Source organism: Procambarus clarkii, chromosome 65 (assembly GCF_040958095.1).
Source record: "Procambarus clarkii isolate CNS0578487 chromosome 65, FALCON_Pclarkii_2.0, whole genome shotgun sequence".
Taxonomy (NCBI): Eukaryota; Metazoa; Arthropoda; class Malacostraca; order Decapoda; family Cambaridae; genus Procambarus; species Procambarus clarkii.
In genome coordinates, this window is record NC_091214.1 from 16137461 (window position 1) to 16160849 (window position 23389).

The window sequence follows — 23389 nt, forward strand, 5'->3', positions numbered from 1 at the left end:
TCTGGTACTCAACCACATATCAAGCTATGGTAGGTGAGAGGCCTAGCTGTGGTTACCAAAGTACTTTTCTCTGGGTTCTCCTGGTCTGCCTGGCCCTTCCTCCATTTTGATAGTGGGTGCTTAGGTCTTGATACTAACCCTTATGCTCTGTTTTTCATGGGTGTTTGTACCACAACTCTCTGGAAATGCCATGTGTTTCTGGTTGGGTACTTCAGTTTCTCGCACAAATGTACGCTTCTTTGTTTCCTTGTGAGATACATTCCAAATCTCTTTCTGGGGTTCCTTGGTTTCCATAAGTGTTTTGTCTCAGTTCCCCAGTGGGATGCTCTAATTGTGTCTTCTAGGTGTTTTCCTGCTTTACAAGAAGTCTCTTGTATGTATCCCCCTTTTCTGTTGATTTATACTGGAGTAGTCTCCAATAAAAGATTTCTGCTTTTCTGGAGTGGAGATTACTTTCCTGAACTGTTCAGCCCAAGACATTTTTCAGTTTATGGCTAGTGTCTTCTGGATTGTGCATTGCTGGTACATCCTCTAACCTGTGGTTTCAGTATATTTGTAATCATTTCTGTTTGAGTCGGCTGTTTAGCATCTGTACCCAGTCTCTTCACCATGTAAGTGGGTTTCTCTAGCCAGAAGGTTGGCCCATGGAGCATTTCTTTCCAGTTCCCTTTTGGTGCCTGTTGTTGGCTGCTGTAGGCATGAACGGCTGCTTCCTTTTGGCTGTGGGAAATTAGCTAAGGTAGCATCTGAGGGGTCATAACTCAGAAATAGGATACTATAGTATAATGATAAGCTTCTTTCCCACCCTATCTGTCCTGTCATTCCTGAGCATATGCTGTGGAGATGTAGACTTAAAATTGATGTTGCCAGTCTCCCTGATCCTTTTCTGGTGAAGGTGGTGGTCCACCTGGTGATAGTGTGTGTAGCCTTGATTTACTAACAGTAGTTTGCAGAGCAATAATTGCCATACTTGATACTACTACAGTAAATGAGAAAATCCCTAAGAGCCGTGATGAGGGTTCGAACCTATGCGGTGGGTTTTCCCATGCACATGCTCTAGCGATTAGACCACGACATGGTAAAAAAATTGCAACCTGGAGTTATACTGAATACACAAGGATTTCTGAGACTTCTACTGAAGCTGGAACAGGATTTTCACACAATCTCCCCCCATGCACTCTGGCTCTGCCATCCAGGAATGTAATACCTCTGATGCTCCTCTTTCAATACCCAGAGTGTAATCACACTAACGTGACTGCATCAATGAGAAAATCCATAGGAGCCGTGATGAGAGTTCAAACCTATGTGGTGGGTGTTCACATGCTCTAGCGACTAGACCACGACATGTTAAAAGGATTGCAACCTGGGGTTCTATTGAACACAATGATTTCCTGAGGTGGTAAGGTTTGTGATGTTGTGTACCTTGACTTTAGCAAAGCTTTTGATACAGTGCCACATGAAAGATTGACTAAAAAGATAAGAGGCTCACGGTATTGGGGGTGTTACATTAAGTTGGATTAGGGCATTGCTATACCAAAGGAAACAGAGTTAGTATAAGTGGAGTTAAGTCAGAGTGGGAAAATGTTGTAAGTGGAGTGCCTCAAGCTTCTGTCCTGAGACCTCTATTATTAATAATATAAATAAATGATTTAGCGTCAGGTTTGAGCAGCAATATTTGCAAATTTGCCAATGATACAAAAATCGGAAGGGAAATAAACACGGACAAAGACTATCACTTCAAGACGAACTAGATATGGTTTTGAAATGGTCAACAGATCAGTAGATGCAGTTTAATGCTGACAAATGTAAGGTTTTGAAATTAGGTAATGATGATAAGAGTTAAAAGATACGAGCTAAGTGGTGGTGAGATTGCGGAAAGGATCTTGGAGTTATGATTAGCAAGAATCTAAAACCAAAAAATAAATGCATAAATGTTTGTAAATAAGGCAAATAGGACATTGGAATTTATTTACTGAAGCGTTAGTAATAAGACACCTGGTGTTGTTCTTCAGTTATACTGTATCTTGCTCTTTTTAGGGCCCCATTTAGATTATGCAATTCAGTTTTGGTCGCTATACTATAGCATGGATATAAATTCACTAGAACACATCCAGCATAGGATGACAAAGTTAATTCTGCAAATTAAAACCTTGTCATGTGAAGAAAGATTGACGAAGCTTATATTACATTCTCTAGAAAGGCAGAGAATTAGGGGCGACATGATAGAGGTGTACAAGTGCATGAATGGGCATAATAAAGGGGATATTAATAGGGTATTAAAAGTATCAACACAAAACAATGGGTATAAATTGGATAAGTTTAGATTTAGGAAAGACATAGGTAAATGTTGGCTCGGTAACAGGGTTGTTGATTTGTGGAACCAATTATCATGTAACACAATAGAAGTAGGATCCCTCGATTGTTTCAAGCGTAGGTAAGACATGTACATGAATTAGCTGCCTCGTATAGGCCAATAGGAGTTTCTTCTACCATTAATAAATAGGAGCTGCCTCGTATGGGCCATTAGGCCTTATGTAGTTACTTTCATAATGTTCTTATGAAGCCGAAACAGAATTTTCACACGAATCACATAAGTTCGAATCCTCATCGCGGCTCCTATGGATTTTCTCATTGATGCAGTCACATTAGTGTGATTACTGTGTACTACAGTAAATCTTACTTGCAGGGAATGTCTCAGAGTTGTGATTTGTTCCTTTATAATGTAGTGAGCTAGTTGTCTCATTTCTGACAGATTTGCAACTGTCTTCCTACCACAGATGACAAGACCATTTAGAAAGTTATTTGTCATGATGGGGATAAACTCACAAAAGTCTATTAGTGATGAAAGTCCTTGGTAGATCACCTAGGAGTTATGGGAATATCCATTGGTCCATATCAGAAAGTAGCATTTTACTTTGCTCGACACTCGATTTCTTTTCTAGGCACAGTATTGTTTATGTTTTTACAGTACTTACAAAAAAGTGTACCTATTTGAGGAGGGACCACTTGACAATAGCTCGCAGTATGTTTCCCTCCATCCACTGCCACGAGTATGGGCACACGTCTGTTGTTTGGCACAAGCGACGGGGAAACTGTACAATAAACATTTCATTAAAAACTTCATTATGAAGTAAACTAACTTATGAGAGGCCAAAGCACCTCTTTTTCTTAAATATAACACGTATGTGCAAGATCTTTTATTTCAGTCATGTACGTCAACAACAACAAGAAAAATTGGACGAAATATAATTGGGTTTTCATTAAATACTTTTGAGTAAGGTTTGTTATACATGCATTAGAAATACTGTACATGTATTGTAACACTCCCTCTTATCAGGTCTACACATGTAATGTCACATTATTTCATAAGCAATATATATTTTTCACTAGATGGGGTACCCGGCTGTGCCTAGTCTCTCCGCCCCCTCCCTCACTCCCTACCCCCTCTTCTACTCACTGAAAATTTTATATTGCAAATAGCTGAAAAACTGCTAACAAATTCTCCTGAAAACAAATTCCTCTTTTCAGACAATGAAAATTGTACCCCATATCTCTTAAAAGGGGAGAACTGAGGCAAACTCCTGGCAGGCCTATGGCACTCCCATACCACCCATGTCTCAACTTGAAAACTTGCACATGGGTAGCTCCAAGCATTTGCCCTCTAACCTTGGACAAACTCACACTTTTACAGATATGGGTCAATTACTAGCTATAAAAACATAATATTTGTATAGTATATTTAATGTTTTTTTTTACTGATTAGAATTAAAAAGTAAAAGTAAGAAACTATTGCATGTTGATAACTACCAATGGGGTATCCAGTGTGAGTGAAGGTCCTTTTGCAATTATTATACCCAATGAGGTTGAGTGCTCATGTATAATAGGGCTGTGGTGGGCCTTGTGTTGTCATCAGTGCCGTGGCCCACCATGTTATATTGTAATAGAGGTGACTACTCTCCAAGTAGGGGAGGAGTGAATCATCTGCCAGTAGAGGGGGGTTCACTTCTATTCCAGTAAGTTTGACTGTTCTTTTTTCCAATAAGATGACTGGTTCCTCTGCCAGTAAGGGAAGGGCATGGTGTTCCCTTACCCGAAGGGTATGGTGTATTAAGGTAGAAGGGTTATGACATGTAAGGAGGGAAGTTGAGAGCAACAAGCACTGACCTCGGGGTCATCAGGGAGACCAAGAAGTGTGGCAGCACGGACCATGTTGAGGGTGCCTTGACTCTGAGACTGGGGCTGTCGCCTCTCTGCCATCTGCCTGGCACTCTGGCGAGGCTCTTGTTGGTGTTGCTGTGGTGCTCGTCTCCACCACCGCATTCCTGACGACATGTGTGAAAAGAAAATGTACTAGGTGAGTACACGAAGTTTACTCATACTGAATATCAAGTGTTCACTCTTCCCTAGTATCTATGTTTACTTCTGCCTCCCAGAGTCTAGCTTCTATACTTTATCATTAAATTATAACACTCAACACCGAAATGTATTATTATACTCTATGCTCTATTTATTACACAAGTGTATTGTATTATACCAGCGTTCTCTAATTATATACTGTACTTGGATTATGGTTGCAGTCTTGGCTCATCTACCTGCAGGAAGAGTTAAATCAGAGATAATAAAGTTTTGGCCCAACATGACCACGAGGGTTTTCACTAGAAAATGCAACACCATCTGTCATTCTGTAGAGAGATGGGTAGCCTAGCAAGCTACTGTATAGCTCGTAGGATGTAAGAGCACATAGTAACCCTACCACAGGTGGGGTTACTATGGAAGGTGCCGTCCTAAGAGGAAAGTGACATTAGATACTGTAGTGGAATAAGGGTCCTAGTCTGACAGCTGTTGTAAAATTATGATCTTACTGTACTACAGTACCTGCTGATGCACCTAAACAAAGTTTGTATCATCAGTAACTTGCTTAGCTATACGAGCACAATGTGGTTCAATTCCTGTGCCCATTGTTATTGTAGGCCTTCCACCACTGCCTGCGGGTTGGCTATGTCCTGCATAATAGACATACTTTAGACAAACTTGGATCAAACTTAACTAGTGCACCAGTGCAAATAGCAGAGTCAAGAAACATAGGTATTCAGTAATAGATTCCAATACTTTTTTTTATTATTTTACCAACACCTCAGGATGGATGTATTAAGGGTCCATAGTCAACTAGCTCCACATGAAATATAATTGCAATTGCAGTCTCCGTGGTGTAGTGGTAAGACACTCGCCTGGCATTTCACGAGCGCTTTGTCATGGGTTCGTATCCTGGCTGGGGAGGATTTACTGGGTGCAAATCCTTAACTGTAGCTTCTGTTTAACGCAACAGTAAAATGTGTACAATGGGGCCTCGACTTCCGATGCTAATCCGTTCCCAGAGACGGATCGGAAGTCGAAGCGAATTTTCCCATAAGAAATAAAGGGATTTGAATTAATCCGTTCCCCACCCTCCAAAATATTAACATAAAAATACATTTTATACTGAATACAATGTTTTTTTCTAACTACAATACAGTACCAAAGTTATACTCTTACCTTTATGGAGGGCTCTTGATGGCGTATGGAAGATGGTGATGGGGGAGGAGGAGAGTTGTTACTGTTTGGAAGGGGAGTCCCCTTCCATTATCACATCAGGCAGTAATGTTTTCTCTGGGGTACTCTCTCTCCTACGTTTTGCCTGAATACTACTAGGAACTGGTTGTGGTTCAGTGCTTGTTTGTCTCACTACAAATTTGTCAAGAGACATTTGTTTTTCCATTCGTTTTAACATTTGTCTGTAATGATGCATCACTTTAGCACCCATAATGTCCTTTTTCTTAGCTAGTATGGTGGATATCGGTGACTGAGATTTGTTGTACTGCCTAGCAAGTTCACCTACCTGCACACCATCTTCATATTTACGAATGATCTCTTGTTTCTGCTCTATGGTCATTCTTACATGGGATTTCATATGTTGAGCCTTACCACTGACTCCTGGGACTCATGGCGTATTATATAATAATTACTTTAATGTTCAAAATGCAAAAAATCACCACAAAAGCGGAATTTTTTATAGGCGCGATCATCACTAAGCGGGTAGCTGTAGTAAACTAAGGCAGGTCGAACCGCGTGACCGGGAACCACACGCTTGGCCGACCCGAACGTGTACCAACAAATATTGGATATCGACGACACCATCGGATGTCAAGTCGCATTTTTCGATGAAATTTATATCGTAACTCAAAATTATCGTAAATGGGGGCAATCGTATGTCGAGGTGCCACTGTACTTGGTTGTAACAACGATTCTTCGCGGTGGGGATCGTATTCCAGGGACCTGCCTGAAACGCTACACGTACTAGTGGCTGTACAAGAATGTAACAACTCTTGTACATATATTAAAAAAAAAAAAAAAAAAAAAAAAAAAATCCACTAAACGTACCAAGTGGTGTACGTGTGTTAGTGGGCTGCTGCCTCCAGCTGGGCCACATGGCGGCGTCCGAAGCCACCGTTGCCACTGCCACAACCATCATCATCTGTTGGAAAACACATTTTTAAACAGTGATTATTGCCATCATTAATGAACTGTAGATTCAAAAACTTTTACTCTTAAGAATTAGGAAGAAATGATAACTAGATAATGCTCCTGCCATCACCCGAAACAACCTGTCCATCTTGACAGGTCACCCGACCCCTCTTTTGGGACAGGAGACATCCACATGAACTCTGCATCCTCGTAGGCTGAAGGAAAGTGAATGCAAAATTGTTCTTAGCAAAACGTGTCAATATATATCAATAAGAGTGTGTCGTGTGATGATCATCACACGACTTGATAGTGGTCCAGGCCGGACCGAAACATCGTCGTACTGTATCTCCATTTTCTGATGTGTGAAGACATGATGACCAAACCACACACCAAACCCCTACGGTTGAGAGGCGGGACCAAAGAGCCGCAAGCACAATTAGGAGAGTACACAAAAGATGGAGACGTTTCGGACCAGGAGGGACTTGATAATGGTCCCTCCTGGACCATTATTAAGTTGTGCAATAGAGAGGAGAGGAGGATGTTGTTTACAGCTACTCGGAACAAAAAGTTGCAAGTAGCATGGGCTATGGTTCTATGCCAGAACTTGCCTGGCACAGGAGCGGGGCTGTAACTTGGGGGATAGGTTGATTGATTGATGAAGATTAAGCCACCCAAGAGGCGGCACAGGTATGAATAGCCTATAGTGGTAGATTTTTTCATATTTTGTATGCTGTACTGTGTGCTGAGGTCTCATTTAAATCGTCAGGCTGCTATTGCGGGGGAGGGTACTGCTTGACAATATTTATGAAGGTGACTAGCTGCTGAACACTTTTTGACCAGAAGAGTGGCAGTGTTGATGGCTTCAGGGTGGTTAATGCAAGTTTCACAGACTCTTAAAGCTCTTCTGTCATAGGTTACTTCACATTCCAGGAGATAGTGAAGTAGTGATTTTTCTGTGATTGTTTGGCAGAAGATGCATTCTCTCTGTCGGGGTTCACCAATCTCCCAGTTGCATCTGTAACCTAGACATAAGTCTGTATAACCGAACTATTTCCCTGTGGGTTCCTTTTGGGATATTTAACCTTTCTAACTTGGTGGCCTGAAGATACCATATTGCAGATGGCGAACTTTCTGCTACTCTCTGGTGTAGATGAGCTTTGTTGAGGTGTGAGAGTTTTTTTGGCGATGGTGCTTTTTATATACTCAAGGCTGGATTGGATTGTTTTATGCTTCACTGGATGATGAGTTGCCAATTTAGCAATTTCACCGGCTTTCTCATTTAATAGGATTCCAACATGGGATGGGATCCAGTTAACGGTGATGTTGAGTCTTTTTGCCTCTAGCTACTGCTCCAAGATACAAAATGGTGGTAATTATTACCACGTTGTCTTTCCACTGTTTTTTTCCTAATATATTAAGTGCAGCTTTTGAGTCTGTGTGTATTACTGCATTTTGAGTGTTTTGTGCAATCACATGTGTGAAAGTGTTCTGTGGCAAACAGCTCAGTTTGAGTTGATGATACTGGTCCTCCCAGTCTCCAATATGGTTGTTCGCTGTCCATGCAAAGAACAGCATCAGTACTCTCATATTCTGTGTCAATCGATCCGTCTGTGAAGATGTGGGTGGCTCCTGCTACTGCAATGCTGCTCATTTGCTTTTATATGATGCGCTTTAGGCCTGTTGGATCAGAGAGCCTTTTTCATTGGAAGACCTATTACTATTTTGAAGGTAGGCTCCTCCCATGGTGGGGAACAAGTGTAGTTTAGGTGTGAATGATCACCTCCGCTATCAAGAATCATGTTTTTTAATTGTAGTCTGATTTTGATTGTTGCCGCCAGAGGCGGCTAGTTTATTGTGCACCCCATACTCATCTTATGAGCGGTAGCGCAAGAAGCATTACAGAGGGCACAAAAGGTCTTTATCAAACTTCATCTTAGATTATTACATAAACAATTTCATCTATTCTTCACACCTTATAGTTACAATGTCAGCTAATGACAGAGAAAATGCTATTTCAAGAGCTATATATTTACAGTGAGTCATTATACATTAATGGTAGGTCTTATCACTAATACATAATAGTTTGACCAGTGGAGATATTATAGTCATAGGGGAGCTTCTGTTTATTATTAGTCTTCACAATACACTACTTGTTTCTGAATCTCATATGTCGTTTATCTACTGGAAGCGAAATATGGATACAGTGCAAGGATTTCAGGTATTTTATCCTTGGTAATAAGATAGGTTGTCATATCATACAGTTATCTTAGATTTATCTCTAAATGGCTCAATTTTAATACAATCCAAGATATAGTGTTCGAGTGTGTGTCCCTGTCTTTGTCCACACACTTTACTCCCCCCTCCCTGTTCAGCTCGTTGTTGCCGTGAGGGGGGCTTGGTGGGCGGCTGCCGGAGTGTGATGATCCTTGGGACAGTTCTCTGTCCTTTTGTAGCCTTGTGCTTCTGCTGATGTCCTCTCTAATTGTGCTGAACGACTTTTCCTTTTCCTTCTGTTTCGTTTTTCTCCCCCTTCTTCTTCTATTTGCTTGTCGTTTCCTGCCGACCTTTTGCTTGTTTTGGTTATTCTTTTGGACTTCTTCTATTTTGACACCCGGGTGCTTGAGGAGGCATACTCTTGCACTCGTAGAACTGTAGTACCCAATGTCGAGAGTGAGGGGAACCTTTTATTGTCAATCCCCCTTTCGTCACTGAACCCGATCTCGACGGACTGACGGTTCTTAAGGTGGCGTTTGTGGGGTGTATACTCACGACGCACCCCTAGGAGGCCCCAGCATGATCGGCGATAGCTTCTTGTTGGGTGTCCTGCCTCTAATTGTGGCTCCATGGTGGGTGTGGGGGCACATTCGTGAATGAATGTTTTTCTTTCGTACTCATGTCGAATTCTGTACTTCTCTTACCTTCTCAGGCTCGTGGGGTAGGCGACCAAGCCCCTGAGTTGGTCTGTGTTGGAAGACCGGGCTCTGTAGCCTTCGCTGCATTGGGCACCTTGCTCCTCCTTTGGCCTTTCTGACTACTACCCTCGGCTCCCCTCCCTGCTCTGTGGTTGGGTCGAGCCCCAAGCCCCCAGTGGTGACTACCTCATCCCCTGGCACGGCTCAGTCTCTCGTTGTGACTACTGCGCCTTTTAACCCCTCTCTCTCTGGGGGTTCTCAACGCCGTCCTCGACACGGCCACTCACTCGATTCCTTCCTATGTTGATGCGTATCAAGTCTTGTTTGGTCCCGCTTCGTGGGCCAAATACTTTGATCTCCTCCTCCTTGATTCTGCGCCTCCTGACAATTTCTCCCTTCATAGGCACCTTGTTGATTCCGTAGATGCCTCTGTCACCTTCAACCCCACCCGTCTCGGTACACGTGTTGTTGCTGCTCCTTCTCAGGATGCAACCTCCCGCTTGGCTGCCTTATCCTGCCTTGGCGAGACCCCTGTTTGGGGGAGGCTTGGCTGCCTTATCCTGCCTTGGCGAGACCCCTGTTTGGGGGAGGCTTGGCTGCCTTATCCTGCCTTGGCGAGACCCCTGTTTGGGTCTCCAAGAATGCTAAGGTTGAATGCCAGTGTTGGCACTATTCTCCTCCCGCCCTATGTTGCAACCGGTGTTCGGAATCTGCAGGACTGCCACGATGATATTCAGCATATCCTTGAGGCCCAGGGCAATTCTGTCCTCCAGGTAGACACGTTTACTCGTCCCGCTCGTGGTCGTTGCCGTCAGCCCCTTCGGGTTGTGAAGATTACCTTTAATGGTAGGATCCTTCGGCCCTCTGTCATTCTTGCTGGTGCCAGGTGCTCCGTCCAGGAGTACATTCCCTCCCCTTGGATCTGTAATAAGTGCTGGAGGTTTGGGCATGGTGCCCTCCGCTGCTCTGGAACTCTCTCTCTCTGTGGGGGGCGAAGGTCACTAAGTCAGAGTGCACTTCTCCCCAGGCTCGCTGCCTCAATTGCAGTGAGGCCCACCCTACCTTCTCCCGTGCGTGTATACATTACAAGCTTGAGGCAGCCATCCTCAACTTGAAGCACCAGGGGCGTTTATCTTTTCTTGAGGCGAGTTGCCAGGTTCGCCGGCTCCCGCCTTATGCTAACATCTCTTATGCTCACGTGTTGCGCTCTTCCTCTCCTCGTCCTTCCCACCTTCCTCAGACTCACAACCGTTTCCAGGCCTTAGACCCTGATACACCCACCATCCCCTCCTCTGTTCCTTTGAGTTCTGTCCTGAAGGATCCCCCTCCTGGTCCTCTGTCTGGGGTTCCCCTTTCTGCCCGGTCTGTCATGTCTCCTGTGTCTTCTTCCTTGTCTCCCTCCGATCCTCCTTCCCATCCGTCTATTGGCTCTCCCCGCCGCCTGTCAGTACGGGCTGATGTCCATCGCTCTCCCAATGGCCGTCGTGTATGCTCTCGTTCAGCTTCTGTTGAGACGCTGGAATCCGTTGCCCAGTACATAGTTGCTGGGACACTTGTCTCTTTGAGTCAGAAGCGTAAGCCTGGCTCCTCTCCTTCCTCCCCGGCGGGTAAGAAGGCTTCGCTTTCTTCCTCGACCCCTACTTCTGACTCTCTCGCTCCTTCCCCTTCAATTTCGGTGGTTGTGCCCCCTGTTATTGCTATGGAGGTTTCTTTGGCCCCCGCTTCCCTCTCGGTTGCTGCCCCTGCTGAGGTGCGCTCCCCTGTTTCTACTCCTCCTCTTCCTGCTGCTGTCCTTGACTGCTCCTCTCGGTTGTCTCCTCCTCCGGACTCCGCCCATCCACCTGTGGTCTGTTCTCCCGCTTCCTTCCCTTCGTCTTTGTTCAGTTTACCCATGCCCCCTAACCCTGACTTTGCTGACCCTGATCTTCTTTAACGTGCTATGTTCCTCTTTCACCTTTGTTTCTTCCTTGTTCTCTCTTGTTGTCCTTTATCTTCTTGCCGATGTCTATTCTTCAATGGAACGTTCGGGGTTATTACGCCAATTTCCTTGAACTCCAACTTCTGATTTTGTGGTTTTCGCCACTTTGTGTCTGTCTCCAGGAGCCGATGCTTGGTGCTCGTCCTGGTCGCTTTCGTGGCTATTCCTTTCTCTCCCCCCACCCAGTTGCTACTGGGGCTCCTAACTCTTCTGGTCTCTTGATTCTCTCTGATGTTTCCTTTGTCCCCTTACGTTTTCTTTCGCCTCTCCATTGTTCTGCTGCTCGTATCTTTGTGAGAAAATGGTACACCGTTTGTTCCATTTATCTCCCCCTGAGTGTCCCGCTTTCTCTTCCCGATCTGAAACACCTACTGGACTCCTTGCCGGAGCCTGTGCTCCTGCTAGATGATTTCAATTGTCAACATTTCCTTTGGGGTGATGTTCTGACGAACACCCGGGGTCGTCTTCTTGATCCGTTTATTCTCTCTTCTTCCCTGTCTCTTCTGAATTCTGGTGAGCCCACTATTATAGTTTGTGTTGGTTGGTGGTTGTCGTCGTTGATCCTTCTTTCTGGACAACCCAACCCACAACTCGGTAGAGTGCTTATACATCACTAGGAGATCACACTAGGCGCTTCTGGCTCTTGGAGAGGGGCTCAACGTCACACGTTTAGGGGATGCGGCTCCAACACTTAGCCTCATTGTCACGTGCGCACACCCACTCGAGCCGCTGTGACTCCCCACTCTCTCCTTATGTGATATGATCTCCTCAATCACCTTTAACTTACTAATCTTCCATCCTACCCTGTCCACAGCGGTGGTTCTTGGTTCTTTCTTTCTCTCTCTCTCTCTTCCTTTACTATTTCCCGAGAAGCCTCACTAGGACAAGGGCAAACACCAGCAAATTGGAATACATTTACTGAACAAAACACATACACAATACATACACACATATAATAATAATGAATCCTATACTCTATAATATTACAATCAGGTTGCACTCCAACACCATCAGAACTCTATCATCAGCTTATCCAGTGGTATCCTATCTTCTGATTCCCCACCTGATACTAACTACCTCAAGTAGATCAAGTCTTATACTACAATGTTGCACTATCAGCAAGAGAATATATATATAAACATGTACAAGGAAAATCAGCATTGAATGCAATAACATATATATATCAGTATAAATGTTCCTTGATACACAACAATGATCAATCGATCACCCTATCAGTCCTAGAATGCATGCATCTGTAGATAATCCAGCCTACGATTGTAACTCTAAACTTCAGTATAAAACACTCCTTGACATAAGAATGCAAACAATCACTCGCCTCTCACTGCGTCTTGCACGCTAATGACAACCAAACACTCGATTACCTCCCTACAAGTAATCATTTAGAACCTCCCTTCCACATCTGGAAGTTCACTACCCTGATCTCTTCAGGTTCTTCCGGGCTTAACTACCAGGATCCTCTGCTGCTCCTCCAGGCTGCTACCATGAAGTTCTCCTTGAGCAACTATGGTGCTTCACCACCTCTACAGAAGCACGTGACACTCCTCTTCACTGCTTCTCCTCACTGCTCGAGGTCCTCTCCTCCACTACCTTGGAGTCTCATCAATTACTCCCTCTGTGCTGGCTTCGAAGTTCTCAGCAACTTCTTCCCCAAAGACAAACCTGCAACCCATCGACACTCCAATAAAAATGTTTCCCCTTTAACACATAAACCAAAATAATCACACAATATGTTTGCCTCAAACCTCTATCTGTCCTCTACATACTGTGAGAGTGGACTCCCCCGTTGGGCGGGTAAATGCTCCACACTCCTCCGGGAGGGGCCTCCGCCGTCGGGAGCTCTCAGTCACCTGCCAACGCTCGGAGGGGACGGACGTCGCTCCGTGTTCCTCCCTCTCCACTCTTTTATTTTAGGCTTTCTGCCTTATTAAAACACGTCTAGCTTATCAATAAACATTGCTACTGTCGCTGGGCACACGACCAACTACAAGCAATCACTATGAACTGGCATATATCGTGCTTACCACAGATTATCTGGTCGAGGGCGCTCCTCCCTCTGACGAAGCCTGGTCAGGGCGATTCCACAGCCCACGAAAATGTCTCTGGGCAGCTTAATACTCTCCTCGTCGACCAGGACTTGAGACCATAACGTTCCCAGCTCGATTCTACAGCTGGCACGTCTGCACACTTCTCTTCTCTTGGAGATATATCACTAGGGGTTCCTTTCTGATGGGAGCTCAAACGGAGTGCGGCTTTCCCCCTGCGATGTCTGGCCTCAAGTGAGGTCAAAGCCCTCCAGAAGCGAGCCTCACGCCTCCAGCAAAATATCCACATCTCCTAACCAGTCATTTATCTGTTTCCTTATTTACTGCCCATAATCTCAAATTGTTATTTAAATGCAACCAACTATTTTACATATGCGTTATCACCTCCATATTTCCTAGACCTTCTGGTTAGGTCAGGCTTGCTGAATAACTCAAAGGGGAGACTCGTTTCTCCTGCAGGCTGAGATCATAACACCACGCATTTGGACTCTCGGACTCGCACCCTTTCCTGTCTTGATCTTTCTCTTTGCTCGTCTTCTCTTTACTTAGATTTCACGTGGCAGGTTCTTGATGACCTCCATGGCAGTGACAATTTCCCCATCCTTGTTACCTTTTTCTCTTTTCACCCTCCCCTCTCCTTCCCTAGGTGGCAGTTTGCTAAGGCGGACTGAAACCTATTTACCCTCTGTGCTGCTCTCTCCGACTTCTCCCTTCTGCCTCTCCCTCACTCTCTCCTCCCACACATCTGATGGTGCTACATAGCCTTCCCGGTTTGGTGCCTTCTTTTGATACTTACACTTTACTTCATCTAGATCTCTATACAAGCCGAACTGCCAGAGATACTTGTAGCCAAGTCTTATACGAGCTGTGACAACATCTGTTAGTCTACTTACTTTGTTACTTGCCCCATACACATGTTTTACTTCACTCATTTCATTGTGATGAACAATGGACCTGCTAGTTCCAGTTTGCACTGTTCTGCTTTCTTCAAATTCATCCAGGAGTTCTAGTCTAATTACATTTTTAAGGAACCTATTTGATAACTCAAGATTCCGTTCAATACAGTATTTACTGCAACCTTAGCAAGGGCGTCAACTTTGTCATGTTCCTGCAGGCCAATGTGAAAAGGAATCCACAACATTTTTATATTTACCCTCTTGCTAAGTATTCTTATATATATATCTAGCTTCCAAGACAAGCGCGTTATTACTTGATTGCAAACTGTTTATTGCTCGTAGTGAGAAAAGTGAGTCGGAAATAATTAAGCTGTCTACTTCAGTGTTGTCAATAATTTCGAGTGCTACCAGTATTGCTACCAACTTAGCTTGCATTGTGGATTCCCAGTTACTAATTCGGATATTCCTTTGAATTGTGCAGCCATCGGGCTGATGAGCAATAACAGCACTTCCTGCCCTCCCTGTAGCTGTATTGAGTGATCCGTCAGTGTATATGGTCTGTGTTATGTTGTTTTCAGCTTGTATATTGTGAATGTGTTCTATGGTGTTTAATTTAGCAACAAGCTGAGCATGAGGGTTGGTTTGTGATTAGTTTCTTGGTGGGGTATGTAGGGGTCAGGATGTCAAAAGGTACTATCTGCCAAGGTGGAAGGAAGTGCTATATTGTTTCATCTGTATATACATCGTGCAGTCCCATCATTTTAATATGAGTGGCTGTTCTTTGAATCCATTTAGACTCACTGGTTCCATTTCGTATGTGTTCTAACAGTTCAACTGACACAATGTTGTTTTTGTTATCATTGTAGTCTGTTTCGGACTTTTCCCGTTCTGGCAGCCCAAGAGTTTCCGTTGTTTTGGCCAAGTCCAACAACCATGGCCTGTCGTACTGGAACTAGATCAGGGGAAATAATTATCTTACTGATAAGCGTAGTTTATCTCGAAGAACTTCTTTCTTGAAGAGAAAGCAAACCAGTTTCCAATCTTAAAGTTTCAAGCCTGGTCCACATAGGGGCTCCCAGGGCAGGTCTGATAGCATTGTTTTGGGCTACGTCAAGCTTTTTTCATTGTTATTGTGATAGGCTTGTGAGTGCAGGTGCGGCATAGTCGATCACTAATCTGACTGCCTGCACATAGTATGTGCGAAGGACTTGCAGATTGGCTCCTCTAGAGAGGGAGGTTAGCGACCTGAGATTTGCCGTCCGGACCTCTTAAGTGACCTCAACATTAAAATTTATGTGCGTGTCCAGGATTATTCCTAGATACTGATAAGTGTCCACCCATTCAATTGGTTGACTCTGTACTGTAAGTCGGATGTTGGGCTTCACTATTATAATCGGCATGGCTTTTGTCTTTGTGGGGGTTGATTTTGATGCCAATCTGCTTTAATTGCCCCTTCACTGATGCAGTCTAAGCATTTGGGAGCAAGGCGCGGGAGGAGAGGATGGTATGGGTAAATAAATTAGGAAAGAGTGAGGCGAGAAGCAGGTAAAAGAAGAATGTACTTTGTAGAAGGTAAGAGTAAGGGTTTTTCTTACCTTTTCTCTTATTCTTACACTCATCCCATTCTTCCTTCATCCTATACTTACACTCATCCCATTCCTGCCTTTGATACTATTACTGAAGATAATTTCTTACCTTCTTAATTAAAGTTACAGTCGTCTCTTACCTGCTCCTCACCTCATTTTCTTTCATTATTTGCCTGTACCATCCCCTCCTCCAAGTTACAGCCCCGCTTCTGTGCCACGAAAATCCACTACGGGGTTCACCATAGCCCGTGCTACTCGAAACTTTCGTTCCCAGTAGCTGAATCTAAAACATCCTCCTCCTCCTCCTCTCCTCTATCACACGACTTGACAATGGTCCAAGTAAGATTTCAACTTAGATTCAACAGAGAAGTAGTTGTTAAACACGTGGGACAATATCTTACTGAAGCGACCATACGAGTCATAAATACTCATACTCCGCCCAAGTAAAACAGAAACAAGCAACACTTAGTGGGCCAGCCAGAGGCTTAGGGCCCGCACAGTGGGTCAGCCAGAGGCTTAGGGCCCGCACAGTGGGTCAGCCAGAGGCTTAGGGCCCGCACAGTGGGCCAGCCAGAGGCTTAGGGCCCGCACAGTGGGTCAGCCAGAGGCTTAGGGCCCGCACAGTGGGCCAGCCAGAGGCTTAGGGCCCGCACAGTGGGCCAGCCAGAGGCTTAGGGCCCGCACAGTGGGCCAGCCAGAGGCTTAGGGCCCGCACAGTGGGCCAGCCAGAGGCTTAGGGCCCGCACAGAGGGCCAGCCAGAGGCTTAGGGCCCGCACAGTGGGCCAGCCAGAGGCTTAGGGCCCGCAGAGTGGGCCAGCCAGAGGCTTAGGGCCCGCGGAGGAATATTCCTGCAAAAAAAAAAAAAGTCCAAGAGGGACCGAAACGTCGTTGTTTCCCCATCTTGAGTGTGGTTAGGTCTTCCTGTCTTCATTTTCATTTCCTAGACATTCATTCTGGTTTAGCTTTTTCTCCTGATAATCACCTTGCCTTCCTTCCTATACGCAATAAACATAAAACAACTGACAGGCAAACAAAGAAGTGCTCACTCTCTCTTCAGACTAGTCCAAAAATACGTCTGGTCGTGTTCTTGTGGTTCACAATTATTAAGGAAACTCTCACGAAAACGGAAAGTGGTACACACACACACTCAACTAATGCATCGCACTTTCTATCATTAACCCGTAATATGGAGGTGGTTAGTGTTCCCGGGAACAATACAGAGTACACGCAACACTTACCCCAGAGTGTTGCTTGACCCGCTCATGCTGACGTTGCTGGCTCAACACCCGCCGCCTCCCAGCCTCTGTGTCAGGTTATCTTGAGATGATTTCGGGGCTTTTGTGTCCCCGCGGCCCGGTCCTCGACCAGGCCTCCACCCCCAGAAAGCAGCCCATGACAGCTGACTAACACCCAGGTACCTATTTTACTGCTAGGTAACAGGGGCATAAGGTGAAAGAAACTTTGTCCACTGTTTCTCGCCGGCGCCTGGGATCGAACCCAGGACCACAGGATCACAAGTCCAGTGTGCTGTCCGCTCGGTCGACCGGCTCCCATGTGTCGCCTAAAACCTTCTTGGTTCAGCCTCTTGACAACACTACACCCACCACCCTGTAGCCTCATGACAACACTCACACCCACCACCCTGCAGCCTCATGACAACACTTACACCCACCACCCTGCAGCCTCATGACAACACTTACACCCACCACCTTGCAGCCTCATGACAACACTTACACCCACCACCCTGCTGCCTCATGACAACACTCACACCCACCACCCTGCAGCCTCATGACAACACTTACACCCACCACCCTGCAGCCTCATGACAACACTCACCCACCCTGCAGCCTCATGACAACACTTACACCCACCACCCTGCAGCCTCATGACAACACTCACCCACCCTGCAGCCTCATGACAACACTTACACCCACCACCCTGCAGCCTCATGACAACACTCACACCCACCACCCTGCAGCCTCATGACAACACTCACACCCACCACCCTGCAGCCTCATGACAACACTCACACCCACCACCCTGCAGCCTCATGACAACACTCACACCCACCACCCTGCAGCCTCATGACAACACTCACACCCACCACCCTGCAGCCTCATGACAACACTCACACCCACCACCCTGCAACACTCACCCACCCTGCAGCCTCATGACAACACTTACACCCTCCCTGCAGCCTCATGACAACACTTACACCCTCCCTGCAGCCTCATGACAACACTCACACCCACCACCCTGCAGCCTCATGACAACACTCACACCCACCACCCTGCAGCCTCATGACAACACTTACACCCTCCCTGCAGCCTCATGACAACACTCACACCCACCACCCTGCAGCCTCATGACAACACTCACACCCACCACCCTGCAACACTCACCCACCCTGCAGCCTCATGACAACACTTACACCCTCCCTGCAGCCTCATGACAACACTTACACCCTCCCTGCAGCCTCATGACAACACTCACACCCACCACCCTGCAGCCTCATGACAACACTCACCCACCCTGCAGCCTCATGATAACACTTACACCCTCCCTGCAGCCTCATGACAACACTCACACCCACCACCCTGCAGCCTCATGACAACACTCACCCACCCTGCAGCCTCATGACAACACTCACACCCACCACCCTGCAGCCTCATGACAACACTTACCCACCCTGCAGCCTCATGACAACACTCACACCCACCACCCTGCAGCCTCATGACAACACTCACACCCACCACCCTGCAGCCTCATGACAACACTCACACCCACCACCCTGCAGCCTCATGACAACACTCACACCCACCACCCTGCAGCCTCATGACAACACTCACACCCACCACCCTGCAGCCTCATGACAACACTACACCCACCACCCTGCAGCCTCATGACAACACTACACCCACCACCCTGCAGCCTCATGACAACACTCACATCCACCACCCTGCAGCGTCATGACAACATTAACACACCCACCACCCTGCAGCCTCATGACAACACTACACCCACCACCCTGTAGCCTCATGACAACACTTACACCCACCACCCTGCAGCCTCATGACAACACTCACATCCACCACCCTGCAGACTCATGACAACATTAACACACCCACCACCCTGCAGCCTCATGACAACACTTACACACACCACCCTGTAGCCTCATGACAACACTCACCCACCCTGCAGCCTCATGACAACACTTACACCCACCACCCTGCAGCCTCATGACAACACTCACCCACCCTGCAGCCTCATGACAACACTCACACCCACCACCCTGCAGCCTCATGACAACACTTACACCCACCACTCTGTAGCCTCATGACAACACTCACATCCACCACCCTGCAGCCTCATGACAACACTCACACCCATCACCCTGCAGCCTCATGACAACACTTACACCCACCACCCTGCAGCCTCATGACAACACTCACACCCACCACCCTGCAGCCTCATGACAACACTCACATCCACCACCCTGCAGCCTCATGACAACACTCACACCCACCACCCTGCAGCCTCATGACAACACTCACATCCACCACCCTGCAGCCTCATGACAACACTTACACCCGCCACCCTGCAGCCTCATGACAACACTTACACCCACCACCCTGCAGCCTCATGTCAACACTTACACCCACCACCCTGCAGCCTCATGACAACACTCACATCCACCACCCTGCAGCCTCATGACAACACTTACACCCACCACTCTGTAGCCTCATGACAACACTCACATCCACCACCCTGCAGCCTCATGACAACACTTACACCCACCACTCTGTAGCCTCATGACAACACTCACATCCACCACCCTGCAGCCTTATGACAACACTCACACCCACCACCCTGCAGCCTCATGACAACACTACACCCACCACCCTGTAGCCTCATGACAACACTTACACCCACCACCCTGCAGCCTCATGACAACACTTACACCCACCACCCTGCAGCCTCATGACAACACTTACACCCACCACCCTGCAGCCTCATGACAACACTCACATCCACCACCCTGCAGACTCATGACAACATTAACACACCCACCACCCTGCAGCCTCATGACAACACTTACACCCACCACCCTGTAGCCTCATGACAACACTCACCCACCCTGCAGCCTCATGACAACACTTACACCCACCACCCTGCAGCCTCATGACAACACTCACCCACCCTGCAGCCTCATGACAACACTCACACCTACCACCCTGCAGCCTCATGACAACACTTACACCCACCACCCTGCAGCCTCATGACAACACTCACACCCACCACCCTGCAGCCTCATGGCAACACTTACACCCCCCACCCTGCAGCCTCATGACAACACTTACACCCACCACCCTGCAGCCTCATGACAACACTCACACCCACCACCCTGCAGCCTCATGACAACACTCACCCCCCCCCACCCTGCAGCCTCATGGCAACACTTACACCCCCCACCCAGCAGCCTCATGACAACACTTACACCCACCACCCTGCAGCCTCATGACAACACTCACACCCACCACCCTGCAGCCTCATGACAACACTCACCCTCCCCCACCCTGCAGCCTCATGACAACACTCACACACCCTGCAGCCTCATGACAACACTCACATCCACCACCCTGCAGCGTCATGACAACACTCACCCCCCCCCACCCTGCAGCCTCATGACAACACTTACACCCACCACCCTGCAGCCTCATGACAACACTCACACCCACCACCCTGCAGCCTCATGACAACACTCACACCCACCACCCTGGAGCCTCATGACAACACTCACACACCCACCACCCTGCAGCCTCATGACAACACTCACTCCCACCACCCTGCAGCCTCATGACAACACTCACACCCATCACCCTGCACCCTCATGACAACACTCACACCTACCACCCTGCAGCCTCATGACAACACTCACCCACCCTGCAGCCTCATGACAACACTTACACCCACCACCCTGCAGCCTCATGACAACACTCACCCACCCTGCAGCCTCATGACAACACTTACACCCACCACCCTGCAGCCTCATGACAACACTCACCCACCCAACAGCCTCTTGACAACACTCACATCCACCACCCTGCAGACTCATGACAACACTCACACACCCACCACCCTGCAGCCTCATGACAACTCTTACACCCACCACCCTGCACCCTCATGACAACACTTACACCCACTGCCCTGCAGCCTCATGACAACACTTACACCCACCACCCTGCAGCCTCATGACAACACTTACACCCACCACCCTGCAGCCTCATGACAACACTCACACACCCACCACCCTGCAGCCTCATGACAACACTTACACCCACCACCCTGCAGCCTCATGACAACACTCACATCCACCACCCTGCAGCCTCATGACAACACTTACACCCACCGCCCTGCAGCCTCATGATAACACTCACACCCACCACCCTGCGGCCTCATGACAACACTTACACCCACCACCCTGCAGCCTCATGACAACACTTACACCCACCACCCTGCAGCCTCATGACAACACTTACACCCACTACCCTGCAGCCTCATGACAACACTCACACCCACCACCCTGCAGCCTCATGACAACACTCACACCCACCACCCTGCAGCCTCATGACAACACTCAAACCCACCCTGCAGCCTCATGACAACACTTACACCCACCACCCTGCAGCCTCATGACAACACTTACACCCACCACCCTGCAGCCTCATGACAACACTCACACCCACCACCCTGCAGCCTCATGACAACACTCACACCCACCCTGCAGCCTCATGACAACACTCACACCCACCACCCTGCAGCCTCATGACAACACTCACACCCACCCTGCAGCCTCATGACAACTCACACCCACCACCCTGCAGCCTCATGACAACATTTACACCCCCACCCCCTGCAGCCTCATGACAACACTCACACCCACCGCCCTGCAGCCTCATGACAACACTTACACCCACCACCCTGCAGCCTCATGACAACACTCACACCCACCCTGCAGCCTCATGACAACACTCACACCCACCCTGCAGCCTCATGACAACATTTACACCCCCACCACCCTGCAGCCTCATGACAACACTCACACCCACCACCCTGCAGCCTCATGACAACACTTACACCCACCACCCTGCAGCCTCATGACAACACTCACACCCACCACCCTGCAGCCTCATGACAACATTTACACCCCCACCACCCTGCAGCCTCATGACAACACTCACACCCACCGCCCTGCAGCCTCATGACAACATTTACACCCACCACCCTGCAGCCTCATGACAACACTCACCCACCACCCTGCAGCCTCATGACAACACTTACTCCCACCACCCTGCAGCCTCATGACAACACTTACACCCACCACCCTGCAGCCTCATGACAACACTCACACACCCACAACCCTGCAGCCTCATGACAACATTTACACCCCCACCACCCTGCAGCCTCATGGCAACACTTACACCCCCCCCACCCTGCAGCCTCATGACAACACTCACATCCACCACCCTGCAGCACCCTGCAGCCTCATGACAATACTTACACCCCCCACCCTGCAGCCTCATGACAACACTCACATCCACCACCCTGCAGCCTCATGGCAACACTTACACCCCCCACCCTGCAGCCTCATGACAATACTTACACCCACCGCCCTGCAGCCTCATGACAACACTCACACCCACCACCCTGCAGCCTCATGACAACACTCACATCCACCACCCTGCAGCCTCATGACAACACTTACACCCCCCACCCTGCAGCCTCATGACAACACTCACATCCACCACTCTGCAGCCTCATGACAATACTTACACCCACCACCCTGCAGCCTCATGACAACACTTACACCCCCCACCCTGCAGCCTCATGACAACACTCACACACCCACCACCCTGCAGCCTCATGACAACACTTACACCCACCACCCTGCAGCCTTATGACAACACTCACACCCACCACCCTGCAGCCTCATGACAACACTTACACCCACCACCCTGCAGCCTCATGACAACACTTACACCCACCACCCTGCAGCCTCATGACAACACTTACACCCCCACCCTGCAGCCTCATGACAACACTCACACCCACCACCCTGTAGCCTCATGACAACACTCACACACCCACCACCCTGCAGCCTCATGACAACACTCACACCCACCACCCTGTAGCCTCATGACAACACTCACACCCACCACCCTGTAGCCTCATGACAACACTCACACCCACCACCCTGCAGCCTCATGACAACACTCACCCACCCTGCAGCCTCATGACAACACTCACACCCACCACCCTGCAGCCTCATGACAACACTCACACCCACCACCCTGCAGCCTCATGACAACACTCACCAACCCTGCAGCCTCATGACAACACTCACACCCACCACCCTGCAGCCTCATGACAACACTCACCCACCCTGCAGCC

The 23389-nt window shown here is 47.9% G+C and overlaps 1 protein-coding gene across 1 annotated transcript in view; it reads right to left on the reverse strand.

The window, feature by feature from the left end:
* Nucleotides 1–23389, reverse strand: part of LOC123771090 (uncharacterized) — a 54073-nt gene continuing 30684 nt past the window's right edge. Inside the window, exons 2-4 of the mRNA XM_045763413.2 lie at nt 6418–6511; nt 4165–4322; nt 1–3092 (exon numbers count right to left, since the gene is read on the reverse strand). Of these exons, the coding sequence (XP_045619369.1) occupies nt 2988–3092; nt 4165–4322; nt 6418–6511 (357 nt within the window). The 3' untranslated portion in view covers nt 1–2987. The remainder of the gene's footprint in view (nt 3093–4164; nt 4323–6417; nt 6512–23389) is intronic.